We start from the raw sequence: 23,490 nt of genomic DNA, 5'->3' as shown, positions 1-23,490 counted from the left end.
TATCACTGCTCTGGTTTTGGTGTTCCATTGCACCAGAAGCGGTTTAGTCATGCTAGCCACATGACCCGGAAAAACTGTCTGCGGACAAATGCCGGCTCCCTTGGCCTGTAAAGCGATATGAGCGCCACAACCCCAGAGTCGTCTGCAACTGGACTTAACTGTCCTTTACCTTTACTTTTTTTACTTATTGTACTTCTATCAAGTTTGTAATTTGCATTAATATTCTGTTTATACTTTGGGGGCCTTTGGGCCAAAATACATTATATGAATGAACCACAAAATAACTTCATCATAACGAAGATAGAATGTTGAATCCAAGCATATCACCCTATATTCATAATTAAAAAGTATTTTCATACTAGGAAGATTTCTGTACTTGTTCTTCCAAAACTTACAAATTCAACCACTACAATGGAACGTTTCAGGTGCTTTATATAAAATATTTATTTAACAACACAAAATGTTTCCTCTGTAAAACTTTTGGTCATAGGATCTGGAAATGCTCACAGCTTAAATAAAAATGGTTCCTTTCTATAAATATTAACAGCTCAAATTGCCATGAATGCATAGCCATAATATTGCAATTAAATAAAAAATTGTGCCGGAAATTGGTGGCAATTTATTATAGGATTAGAATTGCAAATGGTAGTGACATATTCACTTTAATTTCTGCATTATCTTTTTCTTCTTTTGCTGTACACCAGCCGATTTTCCTTTCTTGAGGGTTTCTTGGCCATCACCCTCTGATGACTTATCACACTCAGCCCAACCAATTTTCTTTTTCTTTATCAATGGTTGCTCCTCTTCATGCGCTGAAACAAAATGAAGTTATCCATTGTTAAATTTAAAGATGTAATGCTTTAAATACACTGGAAAGTATTCAAGTGCGTCCCTCTACACATGGAAGGCTCTTTTTTCCAGGGGAGGCTTCCATGAACGGAAGGCAGAGAGAGACAATTTTCACAAATTTCTCCTGCAGCTACCCACATCCATTCCAAAGGTTCCCCTACTTCTCTAGAACTGCAGAGGAAAAGAGAAAACAGCCCCAAACACTGACTACTTACAGAAGCATCTCTGGGGCAAAGATGAATGGAGGGACAAACTGGAGTCAACTCTATATTTTACAAAATAACCAGTTTGGGTTTTTTTGTTGAATGTATGAACAGCAACCTCCATGACCAGCCTTGTCTAAATAATAACTTGAATCAAACTGTCATTGGACTTGTGCGTTTTTCAACTCTGCAGAGCAAACTGGTTTGATGAGAGCCAAAATCACTTGTCCCCAAAACGTTGTAAACATACTTTATGTTTTAGGATCTGGTTAATATAGATTAACCCTTTTTTAAACAAGTCATTGCTGTATTACCTACAGCTGAAAACTTAACAGAAGTCCAGGAAAGCTTTATGATACCTTGAGAGGATGTTGTGGCTTCTTTGGGGATCTTCTTGGTTTCTGAATCTCTTTTGTGCCAAACTGCTAAACAGGTAAGCCTGGCCTTAGTATTGACTTCACACAGCAATGACGGGGAATTATTAATCTGAAGGGAGGGGAAAGAAATGGTTAATGTAAATCCCAGAAACCATGTTGTTCTGTAGCAGCAATGGAGAAAACTCCAAGTGCTTAAGTCTTAATTCCTGGCATCTCTAGGTAGGACTGGGAGTGAATCCTGTCTGGAATTTTGGGACAGCTGCTGCCAAGCAGTGCACAGTAGACCTTATTAAGCAAGATGGACCAATGATCTGACTATAAGGAAGCTTCCATATGTTCCCATAGGTTGAATCTGCACCCTGTGAAAGCAACAGCAAAATGACTCTTCAAACAAGCAAACCAAGATAGCATGGGCACAATTTGGATGGCCAGATTAAAAAAAAAAGAGAAGGGCTTACACCATTAATATTTGTATTGATGACGGAATTTCAGAAGATGTAGATTCCTGCTGAAATGCCCTCTTCTACACAACTCTTAAAGGTGTAAAAGTTGTGTCTTCTCTTTTCACTTGGCTGCCATAGGCACACCTGTAACGTAATCCTAGCTGTGTTTACTCAGAAGTACACTTCCCACTGACGTCACGGCTAGCTGAGATTGTGGCTATTAAACGCCAATGAAATACCGTATTTTTCACCCTATAGCACACACTTTGTCCCCTTCAAAAATGAAGGGGAAATGTGTGTGCGTCCTATGGGTTGCACGGAGCTGCCTGCACTCCCGGGCGGTGCACGACTCTCAGCAACCTTCGGGAGCCCGTGCCTGGGGGGGAAATAATTTTTTTTCTTTATTTCCCCCCCCAAAAAAAAACTGGGTGCGTCCTATGGGGCGGTGCGTCCTATAGGGCGAAAAATACGGTAAATTAGGACTGCACTTCTTGGAATTTAGGATTCAACCATGAATGGTGCACTTAGCTTTGTAATATACAAACCTTCTCAAGATCAAGACTCCACATCTTAAGGTATCCATCGCTGGATGCAGTCACCAGAATATGTAAGCCTTCCATTTCAAAAGCGTAGATCTCTTTTACTCTATGGATCAATAGTTGGTATGAAATATCCCAATAAAATCGGTAAAAATTAAACAGCAGCAAGCACTATGAAAACTGGCAATAGGACACAATTCAGCCCTATTTAACCACTTAAAGTGCTACTGGTTTAAACACATGCATTCTTCCATGTTAAAATCAGTAAAAAAAAAAAAATGAAGTGCTAAACTATGGCACATTCATAATGAAAATACAAAACAAGAATTCAAAGAGAAAAAATTAAAAACTGACTATTATATACTCCTAAAAGTTGAGCCAAAGCATGCATAATATCCTTTCTATTATGTTTCAGAAATAAAATACCTTTTTTCATGAGCTTTAAATTCACAAAGGCACTTTTGAGATTCACAATTAAATAACCGTACAAATTCTTCATCTCCTGCAATAGCAAGTATGGAATCCTGAAAGAAAAGGTGAAGAAAACATAAATCAGATTTAATTTATTTAAAATGCTTTACTTACTTTAACACTGCATTACTACTTACTGTAAGAAACTTTACTGAAGATATTCTCTTTTCTGCAACAATGGTGCCAGAAATAGAAGCAGTTTCAAGGTTGTATATATCCACTTTGTTAGCTATAACTACCACGTATACCTCACCACTGGGTGACCATTTAACAAGATGCGCATCTACGTTAAGAGGAAAAATGATACAGATTTTATAAAATATTAATTTCAAATAGACACCAAATAATCACTTTACTGCAAACAAAATAAGGAAATCTAAGATGGAATCTACACACATACAGAAAACATTCAGAAAATGTTTTTTTAAAGTGTTTTAAAAAATACAAATAATTTTCCATAAGGCTCACCATCGCCATAAAGTGTCACATTGTATACTGCACTTAAAACACATTTAAAATGCTTTATTTGCAGCTGTAAACAGTGGTACCTTGGTCTGCAACCGTTTTGGATTACAACCATGTCAAACCCAGAAGTGTGTGTCCCTTTTTTTGGATTACAACCCATTTTCTTTTTTGAGGCCCCATTGGCAAAAGTGCGCCTTGGGTTACAACCTGTTTCGGTTTACATCCAGACCTCTGGAATGGATTATGGTTGTAAACCAAGGTACCACTGTAGCTGAGTCCTAATACTGAATGTTAGCAGCAATCTAAGCCAAATAGAGAAATGAAACATCTTGGACATTGTTAAGCTACTGACCCCCCTCCTAGTTCCCTTCTGAATATTGCTAGAACTCCTTCTGAATATTGCTAGAACATCTCTCTTAGACAAAGATTCTTTTCAAATGTGATGCTCTACAAATACTTATTCACAGTACGAAACATTACATATACCCCACTATGTAAAATTTTTGCCTTGTTTTTACGTCTTTTAAAAGAATGTTGGCTATAAAGATATAAAAAATGCAAATATATTAGTTATCTATAAACCAAAGTTTCCTTAATGATTCTGCTTTGGAAAACATGTAGCCAGTGGTGTTCCTTGTGTTCAAGGAAAGCTCTCATCCAGCAGAGGCTTCTGTCAAGGAGATGATTTCCTGCAGGACCCCATTTCATCTCCCATGCTGTCTGAAGGATCCTAAGACCTTCTGGAGATTTAGGTGGTGTGCTGGGGAGCATGGTTTAACTATTTTGCCTTCATAGATGCCACCAGTGCAAAGACATTAGAAGCACTCCTAACAGAAAAACCAAATCCTAGCTATGCTGAAGAGAAAGAGGCATGAAGCAAGAAAGACTGCTTGGAGACACTCAACAGGTAACTCCAGAATATAGGAGACTAAGAACTTGAGAGCCATTAATATAGATTGATAGGGGCTTTGAAGGGCTCAGAGGAGAGATAGGACTCAGGATGGGAATGATGTTTCTGTCAGGAACAATTGCCCGTGAGAAGGCTGGTGACTTATAATAGCGTTCAATGTGATATTGAGGCAATGGAGATTATGAGGCAATGGGGACATTGAAACATTTGTGTAATAAATAGAGATTCTCGGAGTTTTCAGGGCTGTATCACAAATCCAAGGACACAATAACTGTGGACTCTGAACTAAAAAATGAGACACACATGGTATTTGGCAATGCACGAACATTTCTATAATTACAGAATACGACAAAATGCAAAGGGGATATACTCACTTTGTTTTATATTTTTTATGAATGCAGATCTTCCTTCTACAAGGTTCCATGTTCTGAAAAACAAGATGCTTAATAAACATATTTTGGAGGGAAGAATTAACTAGTTTTAAAAATGAACAATTTAATGTTTTTCCCCCCTCTGGGACTTCTTTTTGAATTTGTATCACTTGTTAATTGCTTTGAGTTTACAGAAAAGAAGAATCTAAAGTTTTAAATAAAACTAAAATGAATGTTTCTGAAGTTGCAACCTTCCGACTCACCTTAACGTCTTGTCTGTTCCTACTGACAAAGCTAACTTCCCAGAAGGATGAATAGAAAAAGATGTCACATGTCCCCTGATAAAAGAGGAAATGAAAGTCAAGATTCATTACTCCCGCCAACTCACTAGCAATAATAATTAAATGTTGCCCATGAATTAAGGCCGTCTTTTGCATCCTGCCATTTGGAACTATATTTGTGGGGGTGATGTGCGGGGAGATCTTTTCTGTAGTGGCACCCTGGCTTTTGAACCCCCTGCCCCCTGCAATCCAGTTGGCAATTTCACTGTTATTCAAGTACTGGCTTAAAACATGGCATGACTTCACAGGCTTCTGAAAACTAATGCTAACTATCAGCTGAGAGATGGTGGATATATTGTGTTTTTATATATATTCTTGGGGGGGTGTTATATATTGATATTATTATTTTTAGTTTGACTGTTATCCACCCTGAGATCTATTTGATTAAGAGTGAGATATAAACAGCTTAAAAAACAACAAGAAGCTCCCAACTCTGATGTATCCAGATTCTACAACCTTGGGAAATAGTATCAATGACAGTTCAGACTAGAGCAGGGTCTGTCAACCTGGTCCCTAGTGCCCACTAGTGGGCGTTTCAGGACTCTAGGTGGGCGGTAGGGGGTTCTAAAGCACAAACTGAATCCTCCTTCCATCGAGCACTGGTGGGCAGTAAGGAAATCTTCCCATCAAGAAAGATGCATTAGTGGGTCATAGGTATAAAAAGGTTGACTACCCCTGGAGCATCCTCAGTTGTTACACTTCAGTGGAGTACTTGAACTCCCTAATTGAAAAACCTGCCCCAACCTGACCCTACTGCGTTTTCTTAGTTGTTTAGGTGAGTTTGGGGGCAGTAACAAACTTAGGCTGTCTTGGTTGTTGCTTGATTCTGATACTATTTTTCTGATAACAATTGTTTCATAACGATATTTTACAACTGTTTTATGCTGCATTCTCTGCTTACCGCACACGTGTGATAAATATATAGGCTTGTAAACAGCTTCAAGAAACCCTCCAGAACAGCATGGGATGTAGTTTCTGCAAGGTGTTCCTATCCAATTTCCACCACCCACCATAGCCTTCTGTACCATGCCATTTTGGATTCTCTGGAAGAGTTGTTTTGGAATGGTTGCAGGGGAAGAGAGCATAAGAAAGCTTCTCATGCAACTCTGAAATTAAGCCATACACTTTTTTTAAAAAAGAAGAAAACAATACTTACTTGTGTGCCTTAATGGACTTTAAGCACTCCCATCTTTTTGTGTTCCAAATGCATATTAAACCGTCCTCAGCTCCACTCAATAAATGTGAACTTCCATAGAATTCCAAGCAGGTTACAGTGCCTGAAAATCCATGCAAATCAGTTACATTTAATGTATTTTGAACTAAAACATGTCTTCTACATTTCAAAATGATAATTTTGCAGCGTAGCAGATTTAGATATGCCCCGCAAAACTGCACATGCTAAACTATGTTTGGAAGCTTATGGCTCTCATTTGGTGTATAGGAACCCTGCAGTTCTCAGTACCACTTTGAATTTGAGTCCACTGAAATCCATGAAAATTATTTCTGTGTATGCTGCTTTGAATTGGAAACAAACCCTTCAAATAATGTTGGCATGTGCATTTTACCATGTGCTGGATTAAAGGCTGTGCCCTTGATCCAGAATCCCACAGGCACTTCAACATGCACATGGGGCACCTGCTGGAGCTGGTTTCCCTTTTTATTAGTGCTACAGAAGTGAATCAGGAGGCCTTTATGCTTGCAACCTTTCATGCAAGTAGCCTCTGGATCAGGGCAAATATTTGTAAGCCTCTTCATATGTTTCTGTACTTAAGTCCTGCTCAGAACCAACTCCCACTAATACATATCTCACTCCCAATCCATGCAACTAATACAAGAATGATAAGCCCCTTACCATCGTGTTGCATCAGTGCCCCATGTTCTACTTTCTTTTTCATGTCGTAGATTTGTATGGTTTCATCCTTGCTGCCAGTGACTGCATATCTGTCATTCACAGCTACTGCGGACAGTGAAGCAGTGTGAGCATGGTGGGTGAAATCAGGAAGAGCTGACCAGTTCTGAAGATGAAACATAAAAGAACAATTATTATTTGCTAATGATATCCCAATTTTTAAATCAGAAAAAGGGAACTAATCTTCAGAGGGCCTGATGCAGCTAATCATATTCATCAACAAGTTCCATGAAAGCAATGGAATTATAGGAGTACTAACTGTCATAGTTCTAAAAGGGACTTAGCTAGGATGAACTGTGTGGGGATCAAGACCAGAATGTGTACAGGGGCACACAAAACATTCCATGTTCAATCAAGGAGATATCTGGTCAGCTGAGGAACCATCATGCAAAATTTGTTAAAATCGAAATTTGTCACAATCTCTACCTCACAGACTTGTGAGGATAGATGGAGATGCCGCCTTGAGCTCCTTTACTTGGAGGAAAGTGGGGTATAATCAGACCCTCCAAGTGTCCCTGTTTTTTCAGGGACAGTCCTGGATTTAAAGAAACCATCCCGGTTTCTGATTTGATCCTGGAATGTCCTGCTTTTCCTTAGGACGTCTATGTTTTCATTGGAGAAATGTTGGATGGTATGGAGTTATCAAGACCCGTGAGCTATCTGAAGGCTGTAGAGGTAGGTTTTTAAATATTTAGTATTTTATTTTGTTCCTATAGATGTTGGAAGCCAGCCAGAATAGCTGTGGCAGCCCAGTCAGATGGGCGGGGTATAAACAACAACGACAACAGAATAGGACGTCCCTAAATGTTGGAGGATATGATAGCTCAGCCGGTAGAGCACGAAGCTGTTAAACTCAGGGTCGTGGGTTCGAATGTCACGTCGGGTAGAAGTATTCTTGCATTGCAAGGGGGTTGGACTAGATGGCCCTCGTGGTTCCTCCCATGAGCGGGAAGAAGACGCCCTTTCATCGCCATCACCTTGGCAACATTCGAACCCACAAGGGCGGAGCTGCGCGCGGCCAATGCCGCGAAGGCTTATGGGAAGGAAGCCTTTGAGCAAGACGAGGCGAACCAGCAAAGCTCCCTCGTGACCCTCGTGCGCGTCGCATCTCGCGTGGCGTTCGTCGCGCATGCGGCCCTCGTGCCGTAAGTGCACAGTGCGCCACTTTTTGCTCTTTCCAACCCCCCCCCCCCCGCTTTCGTTTCGTTTTTTAAAATACACTTCTTACCTCGTCCGGCCGTATCGCGAACCCGAAGAGCACCTGTTCGTAGCAGCCCCCTAACAGCTCCATTTCTCAGCCTTTCGGCGGCGCCTAATGACGCGGGGGTCCTTAATAGCCGTGCGGCGTGGGGTTGTCCTTTTCTCCCGCCTGATCGGGAGCCGGAAGACTGTGCCCCCCGCGTGCGCTGCGGCCCTCACTGACTGGCGCTTCCCGTACGACTTCCTCGTTTGGGGGGGGGGCGGGAAGAGCGGCCGGAAGTAAAACAAACAGGCAGCCAGCGGGGCAGCCTTGGGCGGAAGTCGTCGGGAGGAGAAGGAAGAAGGCGGGGCGGCGGCGGAAGGGAGCGTTGCGACATCCGAACTCCTCGTTATGGCGGCTCTCAGGAAGGCCGGAGACGTTAGTATCGGAGGGGCTGAGGGAGCGCGGGTGGCGCTGGCGGGTGGCGAACAGGTGCTTCTCATTCCTTAACGGCCTCCCTCCGGCGCTTCTGGGGGTCGTTTTCAGGCTCCCCCGGCTCTTCTCGTGGAGTTTCTCCAGCCCCGCCCCTGCGAGCGAGGCCTCGGCGCGTGCAGGAGACGCTTTCTCCCGCCCGCCCGCCCGCTGTCGGGTTGCCCCCTTGCAAGGCTGCGCAATCCTCCTGGGCGCGCTTAGTCTCGGCTGTGCGGCTTACGACTGACACCTGAACCTAGGAGGACCGGAGGATCGGGCTTTCTGCAAAAGCTCAGCCCAAGGCTTTCGTTTTAGACGTAGCCCGGTTGCACCGTTAAGCGTCGCTAGGGGAAAGTGAGCCGCGTTGGATTAATGGGACTTAAAAACCCGCAACAGGCGGGTCTAGAATTGAAATGTAAAGCACCCCCCCCCTCAAGGGAGACAGAGACGCCTTCTAGATAGTCAGATATATTTTGCTAAACATACAGTTCTAGGCGAAATCAAATTGTCAGTTGAAAAACGAAGGACCTGGTAAGGTGGTTTTTTTATTTTTTTTAAATCACAGTACTGTATTACACAGGCATATTTCTATTGGGAAACACAACTTTTTGCTGCTGCCCCCCGCTTGAACATCTGTTACAGAAAATGCGGGAACTACTTTATTTTGGATTTTTCAGATTTGAAAGTGTCTTTTTCAGAAATTATTTTCTGTTTTATATTTTGCCCAAGCTACTAGGGTGCAATCAAAATCTGTTAAACTCTTTATGAGTGTTTTTCACCTTCCTCCATGTGCCCCCTCAAATCTTGCTCTGAAATTAAACCATGGAATTAAGTTCCTGCAGCCTATTGTGATGGCCACCAACCTGGATGCCTTTAAGAGAGGATTAGACAATTCATGGAGGGATAAGGCTATCAATAGCAACGAACCAAATTAGCTTTGTTCTTTTTCTACTGTCAGTGGCAGTTCTGCGAATTGTTGTGCTCAGGTCCTGCTTTCAGGCTTCCCATGAACACCTGACTGTTCTCTGTAAGGACAGAATGCTGAACTAAGTGATCATTTGGCCTGATCCAACAGGGTTTTTATTTTCTTATGAGAGGAAAGTGAAGTTCTGTTGCATTAACAGAAATTCATCTCACTCATGTGCAGATATAATAGGATGCAACACTTGGGGTTTCTCACTTACCTAGGGAATGCATTCTTCTAAAAATTTATGTAAATACATGCTATGAGCATGATCCTTGAGTAAGAATTGTGTGGTGTGCTTTGTGTTTGGAAAAGTATCACAGGTTTTGATGATTTCATTGAGACTTATCCAGTTTAGTATACTCTCACCAAAGATTTGTAATATCAGTACAAAACAGCAAAAAGGCTCCCAGTTCTCCCTTCGGTCAAAATAAGTCCTATTGTTATGAAACTGTTATCATGTGTCTCTAATTCTTTCTTTCCTTGTATTGTAGTGAAAACATAGGTTTAGCAATCGTGGAGGAAGAAAGTACCAAAAATAGTTGTGAATTCATAAGATACTTGGAACCCGAAATACATTGGATGACACCTTACTTTGGTACTCTCCATCTTCTGCATCCAGTTATTTTTATTTGGCAGTTTGTGTAGTAGACACTGACTGGTAAGTTGAAATTATTCAGCTTGAAGAACTAGTTGTAGAACATGTTATTTGCATGTCTTTAAAGATGTTATGTCTGTCAGCAATCTTGTAAGTAGAGCAATATATTAGCTTCCTGAATGCATATTTTACATTACATTTTGCATTGCTAATCTACAGATTTGATGTGCTCTTGTACCTTGGGAACAAAGTTACCGTTACAGTTTGACATAGAATATAGTACTTCCAAACTAATTTTTGTCTTAATGTGGACACTGCACATAAAGGGATAATTTATAACTATATTGCTTTGGTTAATTTGGTAAACACAGCATTTTTAAAAGATAAAGTGCACAGCATACCCTAAAAAGGGGGCATGTATTTTTCTTTAATTTTCAGGTTGGGAGGAGACTATACCCTTGTAGAGTTGCATTCATCTTGAAGCAACAAGTTTGCATCTTAGGGATGCTTCTTAATCTGGTACTTCTGTTAGACACTCGTGGGTTTGGTGGGTTTTCTCTAACTAGTATACTAGCTGTGTCCTCACCAGGAAAAGTCAAACTAGGCCTCATTCATGATTTTGTATTTTATTAATTGTAGTTTTATTATGAGTTTCCTTAAATACACTATAGTGTTGAAAGTTGGTAGAGAAATTATTAATTTCATAAAATTAATAAACCTTAAGTGTTGTGGTAAACTACTCATTTCAAAAAAAGTATACTCTTCCATCAAATTGTTTTTCAATGTCAAGGCCAAGATATACAAAATCTAAACAAATTGGGTGATATTCTAACAGTGTCCATCTGCCAGCAAAAATTAGCTTCCACTTTCCAGTGTGACTTCGTCCGCTCCTCCCTGTTCACGTGTCTGGAAAATGTGTTCCAGAAGGTTGATGAACTTGGATTTGAATTTCACCTGTACCTACTATTCTTCTTGGTCACTGTTATATTCCTCAAGGAAGGAATTCCACAAAATCTAAGTGGTCATTAGGTTACATTTGCAGCAGTCCTGCAATTAAAGGCAGATTATTTTTCATTTAAAAAAACCTTACACATTTCTTTTCTTTTTTTATAAAAAACAGAGCACCGGAAAGAGCAGCCGAAGCGTATTTTTCTTCTGAAGATAATTTTTAACAATGGCTAGCCAGGTAAGACCATTTTATGAGAATGACACCACATTCATAGCTCCTTAGGGGAAGACATTAGCCATGGTCAGAGCCATTGGCAAATGTCAAACTTAAGCAAGGATTTCTGGGGGAGCAGTGGCGGTGGTGGTGGGTTTTAGCCCTATGCTTTCCTCAGATGAATTTCTGACAGATTGTTCTCCCCTGCTGTGGAATCCTTAATCACGTCAACTGAAGCAGCTTGGGGGCAGAACAAGGAGATTTGCTTTCTGCACTGTTGCACAGTGAGATCTTGTGGTGGGACTTTCCTATAACACACACTATTTAGGATGCCTGAACTGGTGCGCTAGAAGTGAAATGATACCATCCATGTAAGTAAACCTTAAATGAAAATGTTTAATCTCTATCCTGATGGTGAGGGATATTGCCTTTGTTATCTGGTCGACTGCCGCCTCCTTCCCTTTTCCTTCCCATATAACTGCCTCTGCTGGTTTCTTTTTTTGGATGTGGCATTTTTTTTCACTTGCATGTTGCTAGTGTAAAAACTTGACGTAAGCTCCTTTGGCTGCGCTTTAGATTCAGTCTACCCCAGACAGTTGCCCTGAGATAGTGGCCAATACCTGGCAGTGTTGATCAGTATCTCAGAGAAGAGCCCAAGACCCTTTTTAGGTTAAAAATAATAATCGGTGACCTGGCCCTGCATCTCATAAACTGGACCTCTTCCTGCTGTAGCGTCTCTGGGCAAGTCTTGGAGAGATCTAAAGCAGGGTCCTGTTGTAAAAGCAAGTCTTAAATTTCATGCTTGGTCAGCCTCTAATGGTTAACTTTTTTTTTAAAATTAAGGAAACCGAGGGGAGTCAAAATGTTGGCGTGAAAAGCAGTTACTCCTATAGCCAGCTTGACCAAGTCAGGGGAATATGGCTTTTCATACAATCCTTTGGCTCTGTTATTTTTGCCAGGCATTTTCCCCAGAGGCTGCTTTCCCTCATGGGAGGCGGAGGGAGAGATGGGACCCCAGGCTTCTGTCAAGGGAAAGGTGAATATGGGGAAATCACCAAGGTGGTGATCGGGAGAGGGAGGGAGGCATTTAATTGAGATGAAATACTGTATAACTGTTTTTCATTCTAGCAGGATACAGTGGGAAAGGCCAAAAAAGAAAGCCTGCCTCTGTGGTGGAGATCCCCCCACAAAAAACGGAAGAAAAAGAGTAAAGCAAGAGCAGGAAGACCAGATTTTACTAGTATTCCAAGCAGGTGAAGAAACCTTGAAACTGACAAGAAAAAAGCCGGCTCTTGTCCATATAATAATATTTAAATCAAATAGCACGAAATTAACAAAAAAAACCTCATTAGGCTGTTCTGAAAAAAAATATTTTGTAAAGTTAAATAAAGAAATAAGCCAGTTTTAATGGAACTGTTTATTTAGTAGCTTTCAAAGGCCCAGTGGATATGAACTTGTAATTAAAGTGAAACAAGTTAAAAGGCTTCAGGCAACGGTTCCAAGACTATCGGGAGAATTCTGTGTTCAGCATGAAAGCTGATACGTCTGATGGTAGACATCCAGAATATACACAAGTATTGTACCCTGTTGGTTTGTTCCCTGCTTCTCAAAAGGTTTTCTGATTATGCTTTCTCAGTGTCATTTGAGATCTGCTTTATCTTTTGTACCATGTTTACCTTTTGATGCTTAAGGTTTTACCATGTACTGTATTCATCTTGGAGGGCCCATGTTGAATAAAATCACAACAGCCATTTCAGTGGCTAGAAAGGCAGTAAACGTACCTTGGCACTACAAAGCATTAATAGCATTACACTTTGGATATAAATTTGAAGCCCGCCTCACCGCGGGATATAGACAAGCCCCATTCATTTCCACAAATTCAGTTTTATTTTTAATGAGGTCATAGAACAAGAGGGAATCTGGTCTGTAATTAGAGCCAAACTACATTATGATAGTATTGTCCACAGTTAGTTAAATACTTGCAACTGGTGTCCATTTGTCAGGATAACTATCTATAAAGCTACTTGAAGGTTCTTTCATACTTAGCTTTTGACTAATATATGTAGGTACGATATATGTAGAGTGTCTTGGCATTCTCTGATAAATGTTGCTGGAAAAAGGGCTGCGCAATTTTTTTTAGAATATGCCCCACTTGCTCAAAGCAACTCGTGCTGAATATTACAGCATTTGGGGGAGTTGTTTGCCTGATCCATGCTCGCTAATGTTTATGATATTTCCATCATGTTCATTCTCCCTATTTCTTGCTTCAGTTTAACCATTCTAAACTGGGAATATAAATGTAGAGTTTAGGCTTAGAGTTCTAGAGCTAGAAGAAGCAGAATCATAGGTCCATCTTTTTGCTGCTTATGCAAGATTTCCTAGATATCAGCCCTCTTTACATATTACCCAGCTAGAGAACATGAAAGGCGCTTGCAGAGCAGAAGGCTCCAAATGATTCAAGCCACAGCTATGGGAGAAGGCAACAGTAATAACAAAATAGATAAAATTAATAACTAGTTCGAGCTGCAGAAAAACTTGCTTAATTTTAGTTCTTTTCTGCATCAGTTGAATATGTGCCTCTGCTTGGCCATATAAGTTGAATCACATTATTTGGAAGCTTGATGTCTCTTGATGGCAGTGAGGTAACAGTGAAGAAAATAAAGGGCTGGATTTAATTGCCCCTTCTGGTAGTGGAAGCCAGTGCAAGGACTCCCATTAGTGTAACATGGCTGCTCTCCCGTGCCTTCCCTAAATCCTCTCTGGAGGGTCTGGAGAACCCCCAGAACAGCACACGGCAGGAGGATAGTGTAGCTTGCCCAACAAAACACACATAAATGCTTGTGCTGACAACATTCTGTTTGGTGCTAGAGTGAATTTCACCCAAAATATTGACTATTTTCTCTCATGGACGCTAGCAGGGTTGCTTTGGACTAAGCTTTGAGAACTGCTATCTTGACTCCGTAAGCAGAGAAGGCTAATAAAAACCCTCAAGCTGCTTAAAAGTACTGATTAACTTTATTTTGGAGGAGGCAATTGTCCTCTTTCATGGATTTAATATTTTTCACTTGGGTGGTTTGGAAAGATGGTTGTGCTGGGGGAGCAGCCTCTCGGACAGTTTGGTCTGAAGCAGAGTTTCAGAAAAATGGTTTGAGGATTGTTGCTCAGACATGATCAAGATAATTGCTTCTGTGCATGGTGCCCGTGAATGCACCATGGACAAGGACAAACAAGTATTGGCTGGATCAATCCTAGGTAGGTATTTGAGTGGCATACACTCTGGAAAGTAACCTAGTGGATACAGGGCCCTGAGGCTTTTACTGCAAGACGACTAATTGTTTTTTTTTTTTTCAATTTCTTACAGGCCAGAATTTCCAAGGCAAGAATTTGTTAGGCCAGAATTTACAAGGCCAGAATTTGCAATATTTGTAGGAGAGTTAACTCCCGAGGTGGATGATTTCTTGCTCTATGACTACTTTTTCAAAAGGTATCCATCTTCTGTAGACTGCAAAGTGGCCACAGATCTGCTGGGATATTCCAGGTAACTTATTACAGAGCAAAAAGCATTGGTGGTAAGAAACAGTGTACAACTGAGGCGCTCAAAAGCTTTACGTAGTGAGCTCTGCACATCAAGAAACAAATGTGGATTCTCCAATAAGAAGAGAGAAGATAGACTAATGGTGTTCAGTTTTCTCATAGCGTGAACCTGGTATCTCAATCGAAAAGTAGCATGTTTGGGAGGGAAATTCAGAGCTGCAGTGCTTAGTGACTGCTTACACTTACATAGAGAGGTCTGCAGTAGTTTGAGAAACCTGATAGGATCCAGATTTAATACGTCATAGCTCTATATGATCATGTAACAAACGAGAGTAGTTTCTTGACCTATTTATGAAGTTGCATATCTTAAGTGCGCATGTTGCATTTAATAAGGAAAGGAAGATAACAATCAAAATCAAGTGTAAGGAGAATGGTAAGATGTCTCCAGTTTACAGGTAGCAAAGAGAAGTAGTCTGCAGCTAACATTTTTTGGAATGGAATTTATTTGACTGACCATTGGAAATCAAGGAGTCCACCAGTGATGCAGTAACAAAATTTTTGGGTGTCATTTCATGACCAGTGACTTACTTAGATAATATTGAACTTAGTAAGCATGAAGATCCTATGAAAAAACATGATTGTTAGAGGCTAAGTAATTTCAGTTTATCCTAGTGTTAGGGTTTGATAAAATTTGAAAGAAATAGCATTCTGATTTCGTCAAACCCTAACACCCTAACAAATCATTCTGAAAAAGATTCCTGGGGGGATATCCCAGAAGAGTGGTCAGAACACCCAAGGGAAAGAAATGGTAAACTTGATGAGTTGCAGCACTAAATTGCTGAATTGAATATTAATAGAATGTTTTCTGTTTCTTTGCGAGTGTTGGAACATGTACTAAAATGTGTATTAAAACTATTTAGGGGTTATGGCTTTGTCCGATTTTCTGAAGAAGGTGATATGATGAGAGCATTACAAGATTGTCAGAATGCGCCTGGTCTAGGTGGAAAACGAATCCGATTGACTTTAGGAATTTCTAAAAGGTAACTCATGAAATTTACTAATCTCTTACAAACACATCATTTGCATATGATTACTTTGGAGCCTAGGGTTATTTTTGTTTTGTTTCTGCATAATTGTAAACATCTTTGTGCTTTTCTTTCTAATAATCGACATAATTATTACCACATAAACAGGCCATGATTCTTTCTTCTTCTTCTTCTTGAAGTATTTTCAGGGTTTCCGCTTGCACAATAGGACGTTCCCCCTTTTTCTCCCTCTGTGTACACCATGCACCTTCCCCAAATCTGTTCCTGTAAGTTGGAGGAACCCCAGTACAAATTGGGGGCATGGGGAATTAGGAGGGAGAGAATGTTCCATTGCGCTAGGAAAAATCCTTGAACAGATGGAAGGAGAGACCTAGCACTATGATTCGACCCTGTGTTCAGGTTAACTTTTTCTAGGGAATGTGGTTTTTGCTAGACTTTTTGCTAGACTTTCCATGGCATGATTGGTTTTATTTCATGCTTTAGATAACGTGTACTCTTTTTTTTTGCCTTGTGTTTTAGATTGAAAGCAGAATTTCAGCGGTACCAGCCCTATAGTTATAATGATTATTATCAAGACTATCAAAACTACTATCGCCAGTATAATTATGAGAGAAATGAACGCTTTGATCGCTACGAACGTCCTGACCGTTTTGAACGAGGTAACCGTTTTGGGGACCGTTTTCCTGAACGTTACCCTGAACAATTTGGGGACCGTTTTCCTGAACGTTATGCTGAGCGCTTCGGTTCCCGTTTTGCTGACCGCTACGGTGACTACCCTGAATATGGAGAATATAATGCTGAATATGGAGATTATAATGCTGAATATAATGACTACAACTACAGCTATGCATCTTACGAAAGGATGCAACCGAGTGGAAATATGGGACAGCAAGCTATGAATCCAGCTGTATTTCAGGTATCCACTTGAGCATACTTACATGCTTTTTTACAAGGTCATAGGTAGAAATAATGGCTATATACCTTAAATATGGCTGTTGGGTGCTTTTAAACATCTGTCAACACAATGGTACCTCTGGATGCAAACGGGATCCGTTCTGGAGCCCCGTTCGCATCCTGAGCAGAACGCAACCCACGTCTGCACGTGTGTGGGTCGCAATTCGCTGCTTTGCGTGTGCACGGGACGTCATTTTGAGCGTCTGCGCATGCACGAGCAGTGAAATCCGGAAGTAACTTCCGGATCGCCACGGAATGCAACCTGAAAACTCTCAACCTGAAGCATATTTAACCCGAGGTATGATTGTACTTATAAACTTGTGCTGTTTTAAAACACACACAGTGAGAGGGCTGGCTGAACTAGGTCTAGGCTTTAAGAACTTTTGTAACCAATCGTATAGAGGTTTACTATGAAGTACTGTCCAGTTCAGTGATACTTGGTCCCAAGCCATATAGGATTATAGCTATACTGTATTCATGGATCATGTTTCTGTTTGATTCATTTCTTTAACTGATTGTCCTTATTTAACATGAGTAAGATTCAGACGAGACAAACCCTTGGAGTTTGTCCACCATTATACTGAAATGCAATAAACTCAAAATACAGCTCAGCTCAGTTGCATTAAATTACTAACTTTATGTGAGTTTAAGGTAAAAAGAGGGGTGGAGGAAGAAGCTGAGGATCAGGTTACAATGTTTATAGCAATTGTGCTTTAACGCTTCCTTTTTCAAAAATAGCAGATAGATATTTTTTCTTTAGAGAAATGATTCATGTTTTTCCTCCCCCAGGAGACCTCTACTATGGTTATGAATGACGATCTAATAACAGAAGGTAATTTTGATATTGTTAGTACATGCAAGTGGACTTTGATGCTCATCTTAGTTAGGCAAGATCCAACATTGTGTCAGCAGTTGCAATGGAATTCTTCTTCCTTATCTCCCTCGGCAGCCCCTGTACCCCAAGTCTGCTCGGGTCCCTCAACCCTCAAGCAGATTTCAGGGGTATGCAGGGGTGTGTGGAGGAAGGGTAAGTCTCACCGTAAGTGGAAATAACAATTGGATGTTGTCCCCCCCTTTTTTTCATTCTGCAAATATACTGCTCTCCAAAGAAAATATCTGAAATGTTGTTTTACAGCAGGGGTGAGAAACTCCCGTGAATCAAAGTAGTCCTTTAGGCCAGGGGTTGGCAAACTATGGTTCAGGGGCCAGATGCGGCCCCCCAGTCTCGTAAACCCAGCCCGCGGACCCTGCCGCCCACCCGGTCAATCCTCACGCACTGCAGACATCTTGCCGAGCGGGAACTGACTTCAGCAATGCTGGCATCGCTTCTGGGCGGGCGGCGACATGGGCGCAGCTTCGGATTGGCTGCAGGAAGTTCCTGCAGCCAGTCCGAAGCCTTGCCGCCTGCGCACAGAGGTAAACCCGGTGTGGCCATGGACAGAGAGGCCAGCGGGTGGCAGGTCTGGGCTGCACCATGGGCATAGTGATGGGCGCGTCATGAAGCTTCAGGTGGAGCTTGGCACGCCTGCTGTCCCTGCACCTGGTGCTCAGCTTGGCGCTGCTGCTGGTGGCGAGCTCGGCAACTGCGCTGGAGGGCGAGCTGCATTCCGCCTACCCCGCGCTCCGCATGCGTGGCCTGCCCACCGACCTGGCCTCGGACGACGGGCCACAACGCATGGTGCACACTGCCTGGGAGCTCCCCAGAGACAGGCCGATGGGGCAGCTGCTGCTTGTCAACAACGCTGGTGAGCGGCCATTGCCGAGACGCGCTCCCGAGCGCGTGCAGAGTATGTTCCTCCTCTAGGTCCGGAGGCAGCTGCAGGACTGGCTTGCAGGGTATTTATATTTTTCAAAATACAGTCTGGCCCCCCACAAAGTCCAAGGGACAGTGGACCGGCCCCCTGATGAAAAAGTTTGCTGACCCCTGCTTTAGGCCCCTGGCCTTGGGAATTTCCCGGGCTGTGTACTGTCCTTGAGTGTTTTTTGCCTGATTGCAATGTGTCCTTGAACTGTGGTGATGTCTCTTGCTTATCTGGACACAGGATGGAGAGATGTGTGATGGGCATGGGAACCTCTGGCTTTTGCATAGCTGGAAAGTAGTGTACTATAGTGTCATATTTGTTGCTCCATCGCCATTGTTTGCCTTTTGCCACGCTAGCACTATTTAGTCCCAGGGAGGTTATCCTTGAGGGAATGCAGCCCTCAGATGGAAACAGATTCCCCACTCCAGCATGATAAACACAATCCTTTGCATTCATCCTTTGAAATAAGTTTAACAGAGCTTGCTCCAGGTAAGTTTGTATAGCACTGCAGCCAAGCTTTGTTGGAAATTTACTGAATATGAGCATCATAAAAATAAGATTGCATGCAGTGTAGAATTTTTCTCCAGCAATGTAGCTACTGCAGGATACAACATAATATGCAAATTTTGCATTCATTATATAACTTTGTTTAAAAGTATTCTGGTGTACATGTGGAAGCCCACTGCTATTTTAAAGATGACCTCTGAATTTTGTTCAGTGTCAAGAAAACCCTGTTTATCCCTTTTATGAGATAACATTACACAAAAGTCATTAATAACTAGAGAATCTGAAAATCAAACTCTTTAAACATCATTTTATGGAGCTTTTGATAAGAATGCATTTTGTACTTTAAGCTGTTCTGTAAAAAATGAACAGAAAAAAATGGACAGAGAACACTGTTTTCCAAAGCCCCCCTTTTAAATTTGGAGGTTTAAGTATATTATGTTGGTATGAAACTGTCGTGTGACGGGCCAATGGCCGTAATAAAGATCAATCCAATCCAATCCAATCCAATCCAAAGCCCCCCCCCCCGGTGTATAGTAGCTGTTTTACTTGATTCCTTGCTCACTGATGTTTTGTTTGCTTAAACAGATCCACAGCTCAACATAGACGTTCACAGAATGAACAGAGAATTTATGGTGAGAAGTGAAGAACTCTTTGACACACTTATGAGCTGTCATTGGCAACCTCTGGATACAGTCACCTCTGAGATCCCTACTGCTTTCTAAAAGTGTCTTATGTTAATACCATAGCATGACTATTATGACCAAGGTGCTAAATTGACATTTCTTCAACATTACTTTGGATCCTAAGTTTTTAAGCACGGTGTTGGATTTTGCTTTGCTATGCTTTGATGGCCTTTGTCATTTTGTTCATCACTCGGTATCTTGAAATCATGTAAATATTCTGGAAATGTAAAGAGTTAGTCTAAAGATAGACTTGCTTATGTAAATAATAAAACTTTGTTTCTGCAAACATGTCAGTTGGAACCTGTCATTACCTTACTAAGTATGTGATCTAGTTTCCAAAATGTAGGGTTGGGGCTTCTGTGGGTGTGGTCCCTTTACCTGGCTGGTCAAGACTGGTGACAGTGCTGAACTAGATAGACCTTAGGTCTTTGATTTATTTTGTTGCTGTTGTGTAGTTTGCATAATCTTTCCTAATGATGTAAGGAAATGCATTATTTGTTGAGTAAGAACAAAGGGCAGTGTAGTCCCATACTGTCTCCAGGGTGGCTGGCCAGATTCTAGGGCAAAATTTACAAACAGGTCCTGATGGAGATAACTGTTGCCCCTTAGTCCACATACTAACCAGAGTCGGGCTGCTTTTTCAACATGAAAATCCCATTGGCTAGCTGATACAGTTTTAAACGAACCTTCGTGCTTTCACCATTCATTCAAGAGTAAGCAGTTGTGTGTTTGTGGAAGTGAATCTGCCAGTAAAGATCAAAAGCAAAGGGATGAAAAAAATATTCACATTACAGGTCCTTACCTTAGGAGTAAGACTACTTTATTCTTATTGTGAGAATGTGAGATTTGAGTGGAGCAGTTTTCCTTGTTCCTCTGCAAAAATACAAAGTTACACTGTTCCTGAGGCCATACTGATCAACTTGTTTTGGAGATTGTGCTCATTATACGAAGCACCTTTCTCCCCCCCCCCAAAAAAAAGAAATATTGTGTGCAAATGCCACATATCGAAGCAGGCTGGAATTTATTTTTTCTTTTTAAGTGTTTCAGAGGGATAGTGAATATGTTATAATAAGGATTGAGGAAGATGTAGCCCTGGCCAGAATAACTGATGAGTCCAACAGCTGGAGGAACATAGGTTCCCCATTCAAGATCTAAGTTATTATTGGCTTCATACAACTCTTCCATACAACTCTTACAACACCTCTGACTTTTGCAATGTGAGGGAGATGATTGAATTTAATTAACTGGTAGGCATTTATGCTAATAGGTGTCCATAGCGTTACTTGCCCGTGTGTAATGTTAAATGTGTAGTTGACTTAGAAAAATCTGCATTGCTGCATATTCTTAGTTAAAGTGTATAATGAAAGTACTTTCTGCTCCATGTCATGGTTGTAACTCTGCTTACAGTGGATATTGACAAGCCATAAACATGCAGAGGATTGGGCTACATACACGTTTCAGTGCAATCCTATGCATCTCATGTTCCCTTATGATTTACTTCCAGCAACTATCAATAACCAATCCTAACTCGTTAGTTTTGCCACAAGTTTCCCTTAATAGTGAACACGGAGTTCTCTTAATCCTTTTCCAGTGGGACAGCTCTTCTGTGGAGCACAGCTCTGCAGCGACATGGATTTAAAGGACTGAATCTATTCAAAATCATTACTTGAGAACATTTCAGGTACTAAATGGTAAACCAGCCTCCTTGTTACAAGTTGAAGCTAATTTGTCAAAGCTGACCTCTTTAACAAGATACTAGTTTATTGGATCCAGTTGTCCTATGGAGAGAGAGACTTTCCAAATTACCACTGTTAAGTATTTCAGATAGTGCCTGGGTTAAATCAGCCCATAATTTGATAGCTGCAATAGATTCTCCTCTGAATTTTTGCTAACGCAAGGAGAAAAGAGCTTTAGATTGGGTGAGGCAATGTATTTTGGTTTAGATTTCCATGAACATGTAATCTCCGGCCCTGTAAGGGTTAAAAAAGGCGCCTTGGAAATCATGTTCATTCCAGAATAGCGAGTTTCCGGCCTTCGCTGCGGCTTATATCGCGAGATTCTGTGGCGCATCAATGCGTCAGATCGGCAACCACCCCGCGAGAGGGCGGAGTGTGTCCATATGCTCTCTGCGCAGCCTCGGATTTCCAAAACTACATTTCCCGTGGGCGCTCATGGGCCGTCGGCGGGCGACTGGAATGAGGCAGGATGGCGGGTCGCGCGGTTTGGTGACGCCAAGCTGTCCGGGCGGGTGTCCTCTGGTTGGTCGGGAGGAAAGGAAGGAGGGGGAGAATCTCAGGCGGGCTAGACGGTGACGGTGTTGGTGGAGGGGGGGGGGGAGAGAAAGGGTAGGAAAGGGAGGGGGAAGTGGAGCGGCTAGGGACGGCCTCGGCGCGCGCGCGCGCGCTAGCCAGGGAGCGAGAGAGGGAGGGAGGCAGGCATCCTGTGAGGGCGCGAGGCAGGCCGCGCGGCGCGGGGCATCGCCATAGAGACAGTGACAGCACAGAACGGGATTGGGGCCAGGGGTGGGGGCCAAGAGGAGCGTGAGGGAGGGAAAGAAGCGTGAGGGGGGAGAGAAAGCGCGCGCGCGGGCGCGCGCACAGGGGGTGGCCGGGCTAGGCCGGGCCTCTCTGTTTGCGCCGTGCGTGCGTGCGGGGTGCGGGTTGCGGGTGGGTGGGAGGGAGGCCGGCAAGGCTCGGGAAAGGTCCCAATATGGATTCGGGGGAAAGCGGCGGAGCTCCGGGAGGAGGTGGTGGTGGTGGAAGCGGCAGCGGCGGCGGCTACGAAAGCGGCGGCGGGAAGATCCGGACGCGGCGATACCACCTGGCAGCGGCCTCCTCGAAGCCTTACCCGAGAAACAAGCAGGTGAGGGAGGCCGAGCGGGGGAGCATGTGGGGAGCGAGACCGGCGGCTGGACGCATAATATATCTGTATGGAGGAAGCGGCGCCGCCAGCCCCGGAATTGGCCGGCGAGGCTCCGGCTCTGCCCTCCCGGGCCCCCTGGGAGCCGCCGTTGTCGGCCTGAGAAATGGCCAGGCCATATTCTGGGTGGGTGAACTACCTGGTACCTCGAGGAGGAAGAGAAAGCATTTTCTGCCCCCCCTTCTTCTTCTGAGGGGGAGAGAAGGGGAAGTGTGGGGGGTCTATGTGGGGGGGGGAGCGTTGATTTCCGAGGGCGATCCCAGAGATATGAATGACTCAAGTGCAGGTGGGGGGGGATGTTTAGAGGGGTGGGATTCCCCTTCTCCGGTTTTGAGGCGCGCGCTTGGGTTCCATGAGATTTCTCCCCTTCCTGGATTTCTGTTACGGCGGGAAGAAAAGGAAGGAAGGGGAGGGCAGGCAAAGGGGAAAACGTGCCTCCTGCGAATCAAGGCGCCGATTCGCTGTTGTGCGATGTCTCAAGCAAGTGTTTTTAGCGGGATCCCTTGTTTTAAAGGTAATGCCGAAAAGGGGTAGGGTTTTAACCATTGCACATCCCCTTTCCAGGCTTTAGGCTGCAGCCTTAGCCCCCACTTAACCTGGAAGTAAACCCCATTGAATTCAGTAGCAGTTATTTCTGGGTAGAAATGGTGAGGATTGGAATATTGGGGTTATACTTAATGAGTCTGCACAGTGTCCACTGAGATTTTCAAACCTGTCTTTTGACTTAGTTGGTAGTACTTTCTTTAAAGCAAATCTGGTTATGTTAGTGCTTTTATGAAAATGCATGCAAAA

General features: G+C 42.7%; 3 protein-coding genes across 15 annotated transcripts in view; 2 read left to right on the top strand and 1 right to left on the bottom strand.

Moving 5' to 3' along the window:
• Nucleotides 1–419: 419 nt before the first annotated feature.
• PAK1IP1 (PAK1 interacting protein 1) lies at nt 420–8,313 on the bottom strand. The gene is made up of 10 exons (XM_081873262.1): nt 8,107–8,313; nt 6,822–6,984; nt 6,126–6,246; nt 4,892–4,966; nt 4,632–4,684; nt 3,020–3,165; nt 2,838–2,935; nt 2,418–2,517; nt 1,412–1,538; nt 420–812 (listed from the first exon to the last, which is right to left on the bottom strand). The coding sequence occupies exons 1-10, from the start codon at nt 8,167–8,169 to the stop codon at nt 658–660; spliced, it is 1,101 nt and encodes a 366-aa protein (XP_081729388.1). The 5' UTR covers nt 8,170–8,313; the 3' UTR covers nt 420–657.
• Nucleotides 8,314–8,360: 47 nt separating this feature from the next.
• LOC309348228 (tRNA selenocysteine 1-associated protein 1) lies at nt 8,361–20,065 on the top strand. Of its 10 annotated transcripts, none has more exons than XM_081873269.1 (10): nt 8,361–8,496; nt 9,988–10,154; nt 11,212–11,277; nt 12,213–12,289; nt 12,385–12,506; nt 14,615–14,791; nt 15,708–15,827; nt 16,353–16,749; nt 17,577–17,619; nt 19,682–20,065. In XM_081873269.1, the coding sequence occupies exons 4-10, from the start codon at nt 12,260–12,262 to the stop codon at nt 19,816–19,818; spliced, it is 1,026 nt and encodes a 341-aa protein (XP_081729395.1). In that variant the 5' UTR covers nt 8,361–8,496; nt 9,988–10,154; nt 11,212–11,277; nt 12,213–12,259; the 3' UTR covers nt 19,819–20,065. The 10 variants fall into 10 exon arrangements, with proteins under 10 accessions (XP_081729395.1, XP_081729393.1, XP_081729392.1 ...); XM_081873267.1 differs by having other exon boundaries at nt 12,382–12,506; XM_081873266.1 differs by having other exon boundaries at nt 12,097–12,289; nt 12,382–12,506.
• Nucleotides 20,066–22,461: 2,396 nt separating this feature from the next.
• NUP153 (nucleoporin 153) overlaps nt 22,462–23,490 on the top strand; it is a 51,387-nt gene continuing 50,358 nt past the window's right edge. For 3 of the 4 annotated variants that reach the window (XM_081873345.1, XM_081873344.1, XM_081873343.1), the window contains exon 1: nt 22,463–22,641. In XM_081873345.1, coding sequence (XP_081729471.1) covers nt 22,489–22,641 — 153 coding nt within the window. In that variant the 5' untranslated portion in view covers nt 22,463–22,488. Of the gene's footprint in view, nt 22,642–23,490 lie in introns of all 4 variants that reach the window. The other variant, XM_081873346.1, reaches the window with a different exon arrangement.

The sequence above is a fragment of the Podarcis erhardii genome, assembly GCF_964252035.2.
Source record: "Podarcis erhardii genome assembly, chromosome: 8".
In the NCBI taxonomy this organism is placed as follows: Eukaryota; Metazoa; Chordata; class Lepidosauria; order Squamata; family Lacertidae; genus Podarcis; species Podarcis erhardii.
This window is presented reverse-complemented; position numbering and strand designations above follow the sequence as displayed.

Bases quoted from the DNA above. Each gene is read 5' to 3' on its own strand.
- PAK1IP1 (XM_081873262.1), bottom strand. From the start codon at position 8,169: ATGGAGCTGTTAGGGGGCTGCTACGAACAGGTGCTCTTCGGGTTCGCG. The intron at 4,967-6,125 runs GTAAGTATTGTT...CTCTTTTATCAG, and splicing joins AAGTCCATTAAGGCACACAA to GGGACATGTGACATCTTTTT. The intron at 3,166-4,631 runs GTGAGTATATCC...CTCTTAACGTAG, and splicing joins CATAAAAAATATAAAACAAA to ATGCGCATCTTGTTAAATGG.
- LOC309348228 (XM_081873267.1), top strand. From the start codon at position 12,260: ATGGGACCCCAGGCTTCTGTCAAGGGAAAG. The intron at 14,792-15,707 runs GTAACTTATTAC...AAAACTATTTAG, and splicing joins GATCTGCTGGGATATTCCAG to GGGTTATGGCTTTGTCCGAT. The intron at 15,828-16,352 runs GTAACTCATGAA...CTTGTGTTTTAG, and splicing joins ACTTTAGGAATTTCTAAAAG to ATTGAAAGCAGAATTTCAGC.